Raw genomic sequence first — 16,494 nt, 5'->3', positions numbered from 1 at the left:
GTTTTGCTGATGCTGCTGCTGCTGGGGTTATTATTATGTTTTTGCTTAGTGCTGTTGTTGCTGCTCCCATGTCGCGCCGCCAAGTGTGACAACAACAGCAACATACCGACTGACGGACAGCAACGTCAGACTCAGTTTAATTGATTTTAATTGAAAATTGCATAGAACAACAACAACAGCGCGTAGAATAAGAGCAGCAAACTCAAGAAAACAACAACTAACAAAAGGCAAAAGGCACAGCAGCCACATAGCAATAATCACGACAGCAGCGAGAGCGAGCAACAACAGCAGCAGTGGCCGCAGCGTACAATAGTCCATTCAATTATTTGCGCGCCGGCAACGCGAGACAAACAAACTAAATAATAACAATAACAACAACAAAGGAACAGCGAAAGCAAATGCGCTACCCCACTCTTGGCAATGAGCCACCTAATTGTGAGTGTCAGCTATAAGCGCCGCGGCGCGCTCTTTGCAGTCGCTCGACGCCACGCCACGCTGTGCGGTGGAATGAAGCGCAATGAATTGGTTTTTAGCGCGTGACATTTCAAAATGGCAGAAGCGACAGCCGCAGCGAAACGCGCGACATAAACAAAATCCAAATTTAAATAATTACGGAAAACATTGATCAGAAAAAACGAAATCGACGCGTAACCAAAATATCAAAACAAACAAAAAAGGCACAAAAATCAACGAAACTAAAGCGGCAGAAAAGGCCAAGTGCGCGGTGACCTTAGGGCGCGTACGCACGTACGCAAGCGCGCGTTCCGCGAACTTTATATGTAAATGGTGTTCCTTAAGTGGAGTGTGAGCGCATCAATGCCGCCCAGCAACGGCAGCGATAAACAGTATCAGCACTAACAGGCGCGTCGCCGGGCGACGCAGCGCGTTGAGCGTCAAACGCGCGGCTAGCCTAGCCGAAAATTTTCATACACAGTCAGCGAAAGACAACAGTGCGCGTTGGTTCGATTTTAAGTGCATACACAAAAATTGATTTGGTGATTTTGTTTGTTGTATTTTTTTCTGTTTTTTTTTGTGCGATACAACAATTTGTGCCACTACACGTCATGCTACCCTACAGCACCAATAACAATGGGGTGCAGCGCGATCCGCATCACTTGGAGGAGCAAATAGGCGAGCTGCATCGCGAGGTGCAATTGGTGCGCGAAGCGTTGCATCGGAAATCACTCAAATGCGCGATATTGCAACAGGAGTTGGAGAAAAGCCAGTGCACGACATGCCATCAGTTGCTCAGCGTCGTCTCTACGGACAGTGATCAAACGCACGCCGACGGCTCGTATGAAGACGCGGCGTCTACCCACACTAACGGCCACACCGACGTCATAACAAAACTGCAAGCGGAAATACAGCTGAAGGATGCGCGCCTCATAAAGAATCGCGACAAAATACGTTTTCTCTGCAGCAGCATTGCGCGGCTGCAGCAGGAATGCGCCAACAAAGATCAAACAGTGACGGAATTGCAAAACGAGTTGGATAAATTTCGGCAGGTGGTGCGTCCGCTGACGCAGGTATTCTTGCAGCACACCGCTGAAGGCTACGACACAACGGCTGCGGCGCATGGCGGCATGGAGTCAACGCGCATGATTGCCACAGGCAGTGAGCCGCGCATGAAGCGGCAGGGCTTTAGCGCGGAGCCGCTCTCCGATCTGGTGGACGCCGACAGTGAGCTGATGAAGATACCCAAATCAGAGCTGTAAGCAGGGGAGGAGGGGAGGGGGGAGTAGATAGTGGGGGAATATACACACATATGCATGCGTATAACGGCATATGTGACATAAACATCACGGTGTGCGCGTGCAATGATTCTGCCTTCACACCAAATGCCTCTTTTATTATTTATATTTAAATTTTTGTTTTTGTTATTTTCGCATTTATTGTGTACCACTTAGCTGGCAATTTGTTGTCGTATTTTATTTATTAACATAAACTTTTCTTCTTTGCAGATCACGTGAACTCATCAAATCCGCCATATTGGACAATGATTTCATGAAGAATTTGGATATAACCCAGATACGCGAAATTGTCGATTGCATGTACCCGGTTAAATATGCGGCAAAGAGTCTCATCATCAAGGAAGGCGATGTCGGCAGCATTGTTTATGTCATGGAAGGTGAGTAAACTCCCAAAGAAAAATAAGTGAAAACAAATAAATGAAAAGCGGGTGAAGCTAAAAAAGTTAAATCGAAGGAAAAAAATAAATCATTCTCAATGCTAAGCGCCAACTTGAGAAACAACAACAAAAAACTGCCCAAAATGTGAAGTAGAAACAAGCGCTGCATTTTAAGTAGAAAATTGTCCAATATACCGCAATCGATCGTTGAGGCGCTTAGCTGCGTGCTGCCTAAAAGTAGGCAATGCGGTTGTAGTAGTTAGCGCTTTCGATTATCGCACAGGGTGGTGCTCGCTGACTCGTTTAGCTGGAAAGTTTTTTTTAGGTTTTTATGTGTGAAATGATGGAGTGAGATATTTGAAGGGGTGAGAAGTTTGAAGGTGTGACTTGATGTATGGAATAAAGTGAGTGACATAATGATAAGGTTACACACACAAAATTGATAAGTTTTGAGTAACATTTTATTTCGAATTTGATCAACTATATTTTAATATTTCTTTTATTATCATTTTTTTTCACAATAACCTTTTTATTTTTATATATTTTTTTCACATTTATTTTTTTAATTTTTATAAATATTTTTCATTCCCATTTATTTTTTTTATTTTTTATTCATTTTATTTTCTTGTTACATATTTTTTATTATATATATATATATCTATTTTTATGTATTTTTTTATTTTTACATATTTTGTATTCGTATTATTTTTTAAATTTTTTTTCTTTATATGTATTTTTATTCATATTCATTTTTATATATTTTTATTCATATTTATTTTTTTATTTGTTATATTTTTTATTAAATTTTTTTTTTTAATCATTTTCTTTTTGTTATATAGTTTTTATTCATTTATTTTCTATTATTTTTATGTATTTTTATTCAAATTCATTTTTATATATTTTTTATTCATATTTATTTTTTTATTTCTTACATTTTTTATTATAATTTTTTATTTTTTTGTACATTTTTTATTCATTTTTTTTTTTGTTATATATTTCTTGTTTATATATATTTTTTTTATTTTTATGCATTTTTATTCGTATTAGTTTTTATTTATATGTATTTTTATTCATATTCATTTTTGTATACTTTTTATTCATATTTATTTTTTTATATCTTTTATTTTTTATTAAAAAAAATTTTTTATTAATTTTTTTTGTTGTATAGTTTTTATTCATTCATTTTCTATTATTTTTATGTATTTTTATTCAAATTCATTTTTCTATATTTTTTATCTACATTTATTTTTTTATTTTTTATTAAAATTCTTTATTTTTTATTTTTTTTATATTTGTTATTCTTTTTTTTTTGTTTTTGTTATATATTTTTTATTTATATAAATTTTTTTATTTTTATGCATTTTTATTCAATTTTTTTTTTAATTTTTACATATTTTTAATTCATATTTATTTTTTTATATCTTTTATTTTTTATTAAAAATTTTTTGTATTCATTTTTTTTGTTATATACAATAGTTTTTATTCGTTCCTTTTCTATTATTTTTATGTATTTTTATTCAAATTCATTTTTATATATTTTTTATCAACATTTTTTTTTATGTTTTTTATTAAAATTCTTTATTTTTTATTTTTTTTTTTTATATTTGTTATTCTTTTTTTTTTTGTTATATATTTTTTATTTATATAAACTTTTTTATTTTTATGCATTTTTATTCAAATTTTTGTAATTTTTACATATTTTTAATTCGTATTATTTTTTATTTTTATATATTTTTATTCATTTTTTACATATTTTTTAATTATACTAATTTTTTTAGTTTTAAATATTTTTTATTCATATTATTTTGTCATTCGATAATAAAAACCACTTAAACCCAATTTATTTTAATCAAATTTTTTAATTTATCCAATTTCCACTATTTGAAATTGCTTCACATTTTTAGAAAATTTTTAGGTATGCACTTTTATAGCCCATTCAATTCTAGTTAGATAAAAACAAGTTTGAACTGATTCACAATTCTTGTTGATTTTTGATCATTTTTTTCGTGACGGTTTTGCGCATTTTGTTTTTGTAACGAATGCACGAGACCTTTTTTTATATGGAAAAACGGGAAATTAAAAATCAAAAAGAGTTTTGAGCCACTCTAAACTTGCACTTTATTATACAGTAAAACTGCATACCCAAACTTTTTTTTTTATTCTTAATAAAAAGTTTGAAATTTTTATTTTTATTTTCAAAAATACCTGAACGAATCGCCGACACCAAAAATGCACGTAATTAGCTGCACAGTATCGGCACCAAAGAAGAACTGTAAAATGTAGCGAATTTTCTCTTTGTTGACTTCCATTGTTCACACCCTGTAACTCACTACTGAATGGAACGAACAAAAAACAGGAACAGGTTTTTTTTTTAATGTCACCTTAACAACGAGCATAAACTTTATAATTTCCGAACGATACTTTACGAGATATCGACCACTACAACCATCTACCGAGGAATTAATGGATTTCCTTTTCCCTATATTTTGTACTGCCATTTTAGTCAAATTTTTTAACTTTTTCAAAAATGAATATGAATATTATTCCACGAACATTTGCTCCTAAAAATATATTACAAAGATCAAAAGATAGTTAAATGGGGGGCAGAAAGGTTGGCAAGAGGAGATCGATAGCTTGAAATTTCCACTCACAGGGAAAGTCAAGAAATTTCGTACGTTGAATTTTCTCAATTGACCGAAAGGAAGACCAGAATTGGTTAAATTCGCTACACCCAGAAATATTTACCAGAAGGAGTTAGTACTACTATACAACTCCCTGCATTTCTTGATATTGCTCTCACACAGACGTCACCAGAGAGCCAAATACAGTGTAATCTCTCCTAATGGACCTTCATATAGTCAGATACCTCTCTTAGGTGGACATTTTTGTCTATACCAAATCTTATGTATCGGCAGAAGTTACCATCTTTTGAGTGGACACCTCTCTTCAACGGACAAAAGCTGGCTAACGGTGAGTGGCAGCCTAAGAAAGATGTCACAGTAATGGTCTTTGTTTTGCATTCATCCAACCTAATGAATTCGCATATCGAACAATATTGGATTATCGTTTGAAGTTTGACTGCATGCAGAATATATATATCATTTCACTACACTAAATTTCATATCTGAAGATTGAGATCTAATGATAGTCATGCCCCAACGCCGGGCATGAAACCCCAAATAATATTATAGAAAAAGTTTTTTCTAACAGTGGTCGCCCCTTGGCAGACAATCCGAAACCTTCGAGTGTATTTCTGCTATGAAAAAGCTTCTCATCAAAAACCATCTGCTTCTTCGGAGATGACTTAAAAGTGTAGGTCCCTCCCTTTTGTGAAAAAACATCAAGCCGTGGCTCACAAATAGGAGGAGCAGATCTGCCAAATACCAAATAAAGGATATTGTGGAAAAACACCCATACGGGCATATGTATGTAATTCTATTGGCGTAGCTCATTTTATGTATCATTTTGGCCATTTTAGTATGGTATCGTAACAGGTCACCATCTAAAATTGCAGTAACCTGGCCTCTGTCTTAAATCCAGTAGGCAGTGAACAAAAATTTGTACAAGCTGAGAACTTAGAAGTTTGTGCCTTATAAATTTTCTATGGAGATGCGGTGCTCGATCAATAGGTAGGCTTAAACACTGTGTCTTGTCTATCAGCTCTCATAATGGAAGTAAAGTATCGGGTGATTTTTAGCTGCATAAGAACTATCAACATCGATAAATTTGGTTTGATAGCCGAGAATGGCAAACCGTGTTGATATTTCTGTTCTGTCAGGTTTGGCAAATCATTATGAATTGTGGAGATTTGCAAGTACTTTGAAAAAATAAATAAGTCTGTTCGTAAAGTTCATAGAGCGAAGTGTAGACGAAGACGCAGAAATGTCGATTCGCCTTCATTTTCAGCCTGTTGGGCTTTGACACGTAGTCGAACGTGGAAAATTTTAGGTAAGGATCTTGACTTATGTGCCTATAAAACGCAGCTAGCGCAAGAATTGAAGCCAAATGACAATCGCGTTTTTGCCATGCCGGATATCAAAATATTTAAAAAATAAATTCCGTGAAGTTATCTGCCAGATTATAATAAAAAAATGCATTCCAACAATATTTCTGTTTTGTATTATCAATTTGAGTTTTCAAGCTCTTAATAAAACTCCCAATACTTTATATAGTTTGCTCATATACATACATATATGTATGTATATACATGCACACATGTAAATGCGTGCATGCGTATTTCGTACCTCAATTTTAAGTCCAAAGATCAATCACCTAAAAATCACGACTAAATTCAAGATCGTTTGAAGTCATTGCTGATTTACAACGTCTGATAAGAATATTAGCGTATTTATTGACATTTGACAACATTTAGGTGTGAGTACATAGGCATTTATGTGTTTACTTATTCCACTGGACATACTTATGTACATGCGGAGATCTATTTAAAAATGCAACACTTTGATTTTCATGATGAATTAAGTCAAAATGCAAACGGATATGATGTTTGATTACGCTGGATATTATTTAAAGCCGGGTATCATTTAAAAATTATAAATATTCTCGATACTACTACTTTACTAAGTTCAGCTAATTGAATTAGGCGGCGCTATAAATGCAACTAAAACCCATTGTGAATACCTTTTGGGACAACTTTTGATCACCTTTTCCTTTCTCTGCTCAACTTTAAATCAATCCAATATATTGTGAAATAACGCAAAGCCTCCAACGAACCTCACATTCATCATCATCATTTAGCGCTACAGCTCTGTGTGTGCTTTGGCCTGCGGCACATACTGACTCCATTAGACCCGATCCTTGGCTGATTCGTTCCAGTTGTTGACATTTCCTCTCAGCAAACTTATCTTTATTCTAAACTGTGCTAACATTCACAACACAAAGTGCATAGTCGATTCTTTCATTTCCTTCATAGAAATTATTATGCGGAACTCTGGGCCCTCCTATGTTGCCTATGCTGCGAACAGCATTCACTCGAGATTTCGTCTTTGAAAATCTCGGCCTCTCATTTGTACTGACTAAGACTTTTCCACGCTCTTTCATGCACATACTTTTTTCGGAAAATTATTAATCAGTGGTATCGTTGGTGGTATTGACGTCATTTTGTTTAAGAAATTTTATGTGGTGGTGGTGGTGGAGGTGGTGTTATCAGAGGGGCACAGCCCAGACCCAATTTGCACAAAAGATGCCATTTTGATACACTACTTTTGGAACCATCACTTTTTGTTAGTCGAACCATCTTGATTTGTCTATGAATCTGGCTATGTTGTCTATTTTCTTTGATGGAATTTCTTTCAAATTAACCATCGAGAATTCCCTCAGCATTATATGGCTTTATCAACAGCTCGTCAGTTCTTAAGAAGTTGTATGCATATTCGACAGTTGAAGTATTTCTAAACTTGCTGCATAGGATTTAAGACTTCGTTCGTTGTTGAACTGTGCAAAACAGTGACTTTTTTTCAAGACTTTAAGTTCGCCTCTCAGTCACTTGCTGTCAAAGTACTACATTGATCTATAAATTAGTGAATTTCTCTGAAGGAAAGCTGCTAGGAGAGCCCTTCCACACGCAGGCTTTCCAGTCGCTTCAGAAGGGAAATGGTAAAGCTAAAGTTGCGGCAAAAGTAGATCTCATAGCTTTCTTCAACTATTACTCTAATAAAGCTGGATTTATGACCTCCTAAACTAGTATAGAGAGCAGTTACGACCTCTCAGGGGATACTATACGGTTCATCCTCTATGGTTGTGTAGCTCTCGCAAGAAGATAACTAGCAAACATAGATGGTGTGACCCTAAATCCTTTGGTGATATGGAACAAAAAGCCTGAGCAAGTGCTGAAATTCATTAGCAACCACAAATTATAGACGGGAAAGATATACAGAATGCAGAGGTGTGACCAACATCAGATGGTTAACCGGCTCTCAGGGATTTTGAAGGAATCAGCTAATTTGCTTACGTCATAGAGGTTGTGACGGCGGTTTGTGTACCCAAAAAAACTCCGATTGTGTTGGTGATATACGAAAAAAATCTACACAGTCTTCGATCATATCGCTTCGTTACTGTTTGAACAACGATTGAGTGTGAATGGAACGAGTGTGTGAACGCGTGTGAAATAAGCGGGCAGAATTCTGTTGCCGAATAACTGATGACGTGTCAGCTGAAGTTACTAGGAATGTAGCGGCCTATATTTTTATGTTGCCTCCGAATAGTAGATGATTTTTATGAGAAGAAATATACTCAAGAGATACTATACGTAAATATTATCTTCTGAGGGCGTCGTAGATAGTAGATACCACTGTTTCTATAATTTGATGTTGCATGTCTACAGTTAGCTTAGAACCCGTAGCCAAATGAATGGTAAACACGCATACACCCATTTAGCTAAAACGTTCTAAGTTGTAGTAAATCTGAATATGTGTGCAAATCTTGTTTGTTTTAGATTTAAGAAGTGTCTGTGGGACATATGCAAATCCTCGAGCTTCTCTTTTAATTTATAGCGTGCGTCTACGGAACCAGGATCCAACACAGCACGTACAAAATCACTCTGCTACGATGGCCACCTTCGCAACATACAAAATTGAACGGCTATTACTTTCTGGGATCCTCAGCAATAAATATACCACTTCTGATCCTTTTAGACGCTCTCATCTTAATGCACCAAATCAGGAACACACCACACTCTGCAACGCGTAATAAATACATTTTTTTTGTTTTTTGTATAATCACTTCATTAAATTCATTAGCCACTTATGAGATCACACGCGTGAGGTTAAGCTGTTGACGCTGCTGATTTTGCGAAATGTTGGCCACTCTACTTCCACAGTTTTTTGTGCTTCCAAACTGGTTTCCTATGAATCAAAATGTTATGATCACATTGAAGGCTCTCTCCGCTCGATCAGCGCTAAAGTAGCTCTCTTGAAATTTCACAGCAGCTGTTGTTTGCAAGGTTTTTGCTACAAGCATCACGTACACGTACATACATACGTGCATCGAGTACACTACTGCATTATTCCTTTGATTTACAACACTTTAGCTGTTGCCGCTCACTGCACAAAGAGAGCCGGAGCGCATTTGTTCTTTTGTTTTATTTGCATGTTTAGCATTTGTTTGGTGTACGTAATAGGGGGGCGGCAATGTGGCGTCGGCGGTGGCTAGCTTTTTTGGCTTTTATTGAGCGCTTGATTGTCTAGTTCGAAAATCTTTCGAAGTCAATGATATTTCCACAACTGAGTAGCAGCTAAACAAAAACTCATGTTTGTTGGTTGAGCTGCGCTGGTTATTATTGTTGTATATGAAACAACAGAGAGTGAGTGCATATAATTTCGAGCGCACCGTTGGAGACACTCTCTGTCTGACTTGCCTTTCGGTTATCTACTACAATCTGTGCGCAGCACAAAACATTCGATTACTGAACGCGAAACGATTTTAAAGCGCGCGCGGCTAATGAAACGCGCGAGTGAGATCGCGAAATTGTTTTTTTTTTTTGTTTGTTTGTTCATCTCGGTAATACGATTAAATTCACTTCAGAATAATTTATTAAGTAGAATTAAACGAAGCTAGTTGTGCGCTTGTTTGCGTTGTTTTTATGGTTCTAATTCACCTATATTTAGTGTTTTATTTTTGCTTTGTGTAATTTTGACTCTGTGAGCGTTACAAATTTGCGGAAGAAGTCAGCAACACAAATCGCAAACGTTTAATACAAATATGTTTTAAAAATGTGAAAATACAACCAGCAAAAAATTTGCTATTTACATAAAGTGGCTGTGGAGTAGTGGCAAAAGAAGTCTAATGAATTTATGACAAAAGTGTAAAAAAAAATTTAACAAATCATAAAACTGTTAAGAGTGACTTTTACGAATAGAACGAAAATGATAATTTAAATGAAAATACAGAAGAATAGAGCCAAAACGATAATTTTAATGAAGATACAGAAGAGTTGCATACGAGAAGAAAACAGAAGATGCTAATTTGGTTTTAAATGTATAGACGATTTCGGTGAATTCTTGGGTTTTATGCTGTGTTTTTACATATTCATTAACTGATTTTGATTTCAGTTTTTCATTTACTTATTTGTGGCCTTACATTTTTCGGCCACACTTATTTTAAATTATATTTTGGATCATAAACAAAAACGTACATCTCTGTGGAGTTTTATAAGCTGCCCAGCCTTAGTAGTGTGGGCAGCTTCTGGCTTCAGAGCAATTAACCATCTAAAGTCTTAAAGTTTGTTTCAGGGCATTTGATGTGGGTAGCCCTCAAATATCAAGCAAAATGTCTCCTAACGGACACTTCTATTAGCCCGACGACTACCATAAGCGGACATTTTTTTCTCAATCAAATTTTAGGTATCGGCGGAAGTTGCCCTCTTTTGAATGGACACCTCTCTTGGATGGACCAAAATTGACTGACGATGAGCGTCCGCCCAAAAGAGCGTTCACTGTATTTATCAGTAAAACAAGAACAATTTGAGCTTATTAAAATGAAATATTGCGAATTTACTGCAAATATGGTGTCAGATGTCATCGAAAGAAGGCACTTTTTCTTTGCGTCGAATATTTTTAATTGCAAAGGGTTTTCCAATAAGAGGTGTTATTTTGATATTCAAAGAACAATGATATTTTTAAAATAAATAATCGGATGTTTATTTCAATATAAAGAGGAAGGTATACCGTTAATAGTGGAAAATAACATCAGGGAAATGACCACCACGACCACTCTTACAGGACAATATCCTTTTCATGAAATTTTCCATAACCGAATTGCAAAGTGGCCCTATGTTCTCGATAGCCGATAGCCTCACGAATTCCATCTTTGAGGTCTTGAATCGACCCTGGGCTGCTGGTGTGTTGGCGTAGACCTTCTCTTTCACGTGGCCCCAAAGAAAGAAGTCACAAGTTGTTAAATCCAAAGATCTCGGTGGCCGATTGTGATCACCTCTTCGAGAGTTAAGACGGTTCGGAAACTTTTCCCGTAAAAGATCAATGGTTTCGTTGCGTGTGTGGCACATAGCGTCGTCTTGTTGAAAATAAACGTTGTCCAGATCAATACCTTCCAATTTCGGTCATAAAAAATCGTTAATCATGTCTCCTTTTTAACACCTACCACCTGTTATTGGAAAACCCTTTAGTATTGAGTCCTATAATTCTAATAATGCACTAAAGAAGTTTTTGCTTTTACTCGCGGAAGCCTCAAAAACACATTTCTAAGAGCAGTAAGACTCCACAATCTTTTTATAGCTTCAATAATATATAAAATTTGAGAATTCCCTTCAAGCTTTGGTTAGCGGAACAAAGGAAAAAATCATTGAGATTATCTCATTATCTCATTTGGCGTCGAATCTACTTATAGTGTATAGGGTGGTCCAATTAAATGAGCAAAAATTATTATTAATTTCTTCTTCTTAATTGGCGCGATAACCGCTTACGCGATTTTGGCCAAATTTAACAAATCGCGCCACTCGTTTCTTTCTTATGCTAACCGGTGCCAGTTGGACACACCAGTTGGACACACACCTTCTCCACCTGATCTTTCCAACGCAGAGGAGGCCTTCTTCTTCCTCTGCTACCCAGCCGAAGTGCTTGTCGGATCCAGGATAGCTGGTTGTGCGCTGGGTTTGGGACCCGCAACTTCAAAATCCCCCCCAAATAAAAGATGTACAAAGCCTATTATTAATTTACATGGTAAAAAAAATTCGAAGGTGTGGCTAATATCAGATTGCTAACCGGCTCTCAGCAAATTTGAAAGAATCAGCTCATTGGCTGACGTTACCGAGATCATGGCAGCGGTTAGTTTACGAAAAAATTGGCATTGTGTTAGTGATATACGAAAAAAATCAATACATCTTCCACTCTCGTTACTTCGTTGCCGTCTGAACACCGACGGATTGGACAAGTGTGTAAATTGAGGCGGCAGAGTTCGGCTGCCGAGTACCCAGTGACGTGGCAGCCGAAGTTACTCGTACAGTTTCATTTTTCACCGTAGCAAAAGTCCACGCCTGGTAATCTATCACCCTCGATTAGTTTAAAGCACATCCTGCTAATCCAGTTCTGCAAGACCCTGGTGATGGTTTCAGGCTCTATCTCACGAAAGGCTTACGCTATATTCACATTAAAGGCCTGAATCCCAAATGGATTGCTCGCATAACATCGGTCCCTCACGGTACCCCATAGCTAAAGTCTAAAGGAGTCAAATCGCACTTCCGAAATGGCCAGTGCGCCGCTTCAAAATCTGCAACAAATTGTCACTTTCTGAGGATGCATGGGCTAACTTATTAGACGATTACCGGCATGCTTCATGATGTCTCCCCAGCAACACCTTCACAACGAGGGTACTACCGAAGGAATCTCCCTTGCAGACATATGTTATAACCTGAGCCATCTCCAGCGTGTCAGGAGGGATCTTATCAAAGAAATCCAGGACAAAACAGAACTGCATTTGCTGGACCGGACAGACGTTAAACGACATTCATCGTTAGACTCTAACCTTCTACCTAAACTCCCAACCCCTGAATGCCGTTATCGAAGTCTAGTCATTACCCATCGCAGGCGAAGAGCTTAGCTGTCTCGCTATACCCGCGTTACTTTGGCTGAATTACGTTCTGGATATTGCAGTAGGTTAAACTACTACTTATCCAGAGTAGACCCCGACATATTCAATATATGATCGGCATGTGAAGGTACACCGCACGATACTAACCACCTATTTACATGCCCTCTCAAACCCACTCATCTAACGCCTTTCTCCCTCTGGACCCAACTCGTCGAAGCAGCGCGCTTCCTGAGCATACCGTTAGATGAGTTAGACGACGGCGATCGGTGACTACACCGCACTGACAGGGCTTAGTAAACTTCTTGAACAACATCAATGACGATTACTGTCCTTTGCGCGCAAAAGATCGATTGTGGCTTGGCGCGCCATCCTGCTTAAAGCAAAAATCATCCAAGTCCATTCCATGCCTTTAATTTTTGAACATACAGAATTTATGATCAAGCCTCTGTAACGCTGACCGTTGTCCAAAATGACGCTTCCAGCAGCTGTCTCAAAGAAAAATCAGCCAATGGTATCAACGCATCAAACTGTCAGTTTCTGGAGATGCATGGGTATCTCAATGATCGCGTGTGATTTATCTGATCCCCACATGCGGCAAGTTTGCTTGTCAACATAGCAGATGAGCTGAAAATGCGCTGCGTTAGAAAATATGTTTTTTCGAGCAAAATCTCGGACCATATTGCGCTGCTCGAAGGTACAAACTTTCGAAACTTTGCTCAAGCGTAAATCGATTAATTTCGTTCCGCAAAGATATGATACTGGCTCTGTGTCAAGATTTCCAGCGGTAACGAGCTGTCACTACCAAATTAAAATATGATTCAAAAAACGAGCCACTGTACGAGCTCCATACAACAGATATCGTCAACACAACGTCCGATTTTTTCCACGGCTTTCAATTCCAATCAGCTGAAATCTGTGCGTCAGAGGGTTAACGTTCTTGCATTATTGTTTAAGTATATAATTTACTTTTTTTTTACTTTTTGCAAATTAAATACTTAAGTTACAGCTGTGAGTAATTAAAATTTTCTACTTTGCTTCAGAACTCAATAATTAATCACTTTGAAGGCTGAGCGCGTTAAGAGACCGATCGCGCAAATAGTCTCACGCCAATAGCCCCCCCCCCTCTGACCCAAACCAATTATCATTACTTATATATATATTTGTTTTTTTTTTTTTGTAATGTGTTTACGTTGTCTGTGTTTTTATTGTATACTTTTGAGAAATATACTTGGGACTCAAAAGTTGTTGGATACATTAAATATATTGGTGAATGATGTGATGACAAGTCGAAGTTAGGTTAATTTGTGAGGTGATTTCTACAAAGTGAAGTCCAAAATAAACAAAACTAAGCTAAAATGGAACAGACAGGAGCTTTGCTCTGATAACTTCGAGTTTATTTATTCATAATACTCCCCTCTGACCTCGATACACTGTTTTGCGCGATCTGAAAGCTTTTCGAAAGAGTGTTTCCGGACATTGACCGGAATGTCCTTCAGGATGTCGGTACAAGCTTTTTGGATGGCCTCTACGGATGCAAAACGTTTTCCTTTCATGGCCAACTGAAATTTTCCGAACAGGTAGAAATCACAAGGAGCCATATCAGGCGAATACAGTGAGTGGTTGACGGTTAAAATTCGATTTCTAGTCAAAAAATCAGTCACAAGAGTGGGTCGATGAGATGGCGCATTATCGTGCAATAAGCGCCAGCTTCCTCCTTGGCGGCATTCAGGGCGCTTCAAAACGCCAAGATAGCAAACTTCATTAACGATTTGGCCCCTTGGCGTGAACTGATTGTGGACAAATCCCTTGGAATCGTAAAAACAAATGAGCATCGACTTGATTTTTGACTTCTCCAAACGCGATTTCTTTTCGTTTGGGGCTTTCCATTCGACACTTTGACGCTCAGTTTCAGGTTCATATTGGAAACTCCACGTTTCACCACCGCTTATATTGCTGTAAAGGAAGTTCTCGTCTTTTCACACCTATTTAATAAGGTTTTTCGAATTTTGAACTCAGCAATTTTTAGTCCTCAGTTAAATTGTGCGGAATGAAGCGTGCACAGACCTTTCGTATACCCAAATGATCAGTTAAAATGCGATAAATCGATGTTTTGGAGATATTCAACTCCGATTCCATGAACTTCAACGATGATTTCGGTTCATTTTTGATAAATTTACGAACAATTTCAATGGAGTTTTCGGTGATTACTGATTTTGGGCGGCCCGTATGCTCGTTGTCATTTATGTCCTCACAACCATCTTTGAAACGTGTAAACCACTCATGAACTCTGGCACGAGATAGACAATCATCGCCATAAACGTTTTTCAACAATTCAAAAGTAATGATTTTACCGATTTTAAAACAAAATTTGATATTAACTCTTTGTTCGAAACTAATTTTTGTACCGATGACACAAATATACTGACACTTTAGACGCAATAACTTCGCTTCCCCAGAACCGAATGTCATCAAGCTTTCACTGGAAGTCAGCTAAGGATGTAATTTCTAACGCACTAACTCCTTTAAAAAGATGGCGCCATCGAAAACATTTTTATGAAGCCAGTCTTGTTTATTTTGAACTTCACCTTGTATAAGCACCTTTGTACATATAAAAGTCAATTAGATGTGGTTTTTTATTCATATCGGTAGGCCAGTAGGTAGGTTACTTTTTCGTATTTCATCCAATCGATGCTTCCATTTGGTGCCTGTCAGTCTTGATCCCCACGCTGTGTTTTTTGCCACCACCTTTTGTAGTCACCTCCGCAAATAAACCTGCTGCCGAGAATTGTGAGATAATCGAAGTATTGGGTCGTCGAGTTGTTGTGCTTCGGTAGACAATACGCAGCTGATATTTTCAGAGGCCCCATTAGGTTTTCTATTTGGATAGTTGTGGCTTGGTTGTTGTCTTTTCTGTACGATCTCATTCTTGTCCCGATGATTTGTGCCCAATATATTGTAGTCTGGAACTTTTATGTAGATCTTTTTCCTAAAGTGTCAACTGGGAATGTGCAAAGTTCCAAGACATGCTGACCAAGGCCATTTGCATTCCATAGAGCTACTTTCAGATTATTTATTTTGTCCACCTATTTTCGAAACAAGCAGGGTCATCATGTTTGATATTTGGGATTTGGGAAGTTGCCTCATCATTTCTTGAATTTCGTTGCAGGGAATCAATTTTCGCGGCTACTATCTGTGCAAATATTTTATTTATTACCGCTTACAAGTGAAGATTTTGGAGTTTTCTTTTAGTGTTTGCTTTGGAAACTCATCGGCATTTAGTGTTGAGCTTTCTTTTAAAAATTACTTAAAGCAATTATATTGGTGACGGCAACAGTAGCTAGTATTATATATCAGCAGGCTTGTTAGATGCAAAGTATTTCTTCCGGATACTTTCTTAGGTGCGACAATTGTTTAAAACGTGGTCAGCTGATGGGTTATTATCACTAAACGGGCATCATTGTTACCTCCTATAAAAAAGTGTTGGTGCGAGAGTTTAATATGCGCTATTCTGTGTGGAGCGTACAGGCTTGTTAAATATCGAGGTATAATGCTTGGGGGGCCACCGTAGCAAAATGGGTTGGTACCTGACTACCGTTTGGGAGTGCGTAGGTCTAGAAATTCGGAGGTTCCATCAAATAATAGCAAAAGTTGTTTCTAACAGCGGTCGGCCGGCAATGACAAACCTCCGAGTGTATCTAGTCCATGAAAAAGATCCTTATAAAAAACCATTTGCCGTTCGGAGTCGGCTTAAACCGCACAAATAGGAGAAGAAGCTCAGCCAAACACCTAAAACAGAAATGTACGCG

General features: G+C 37.4%; 1 protein-coding gene across 2 annotated transcripts in view; it reads left to right on the top strand.

Annotated features, from left to right (window-relative positions):
• The window catches only part of LOC129249041 (cGMP-dependent protein kinase, isozyme 2 forms cD5/T2), a 196,944-nt gene that overhangs the window by 120,556 nt on the left and 59,894 nt on the right, over positions 1-16,494 (top strand). The window contains exon 3 of one of the 2 annotated variants that reach the window (XM_054888665.1): positions 1,962-2,128. In XM_054888665.1, coding sequence (XP_054744640.1) covers positions 1,962-2,128 — 167 coding nt within the window. Of the gene's footprint in view, positions 1-1,961; positions 2,129-9,661; positions 9,858-16,494 lie in introns of those variants that run through there. The other variant, XM_054888666.1, reaches the window with a different exon arrangement.

Source organism: Anastrepha obliqua, chromosome 5 (genome assembly GCF_027943255.1).
Source record: "Anastrepha obliqua isolate idAnaObli1 chromosome 5, idAnaObli1_1.0, whole genome shotgun sequence".
In the NCBI taxonomy this organism is placed as follows: Eukaryota; Metazoa; Arthropoda; class Insecta; order Diptera; family Tephritidae; genus Anastrepha; species Anastrepha obliqua.
This window is presented reverse-complemented; position numbering and strand designations above follow the sequence as displayed.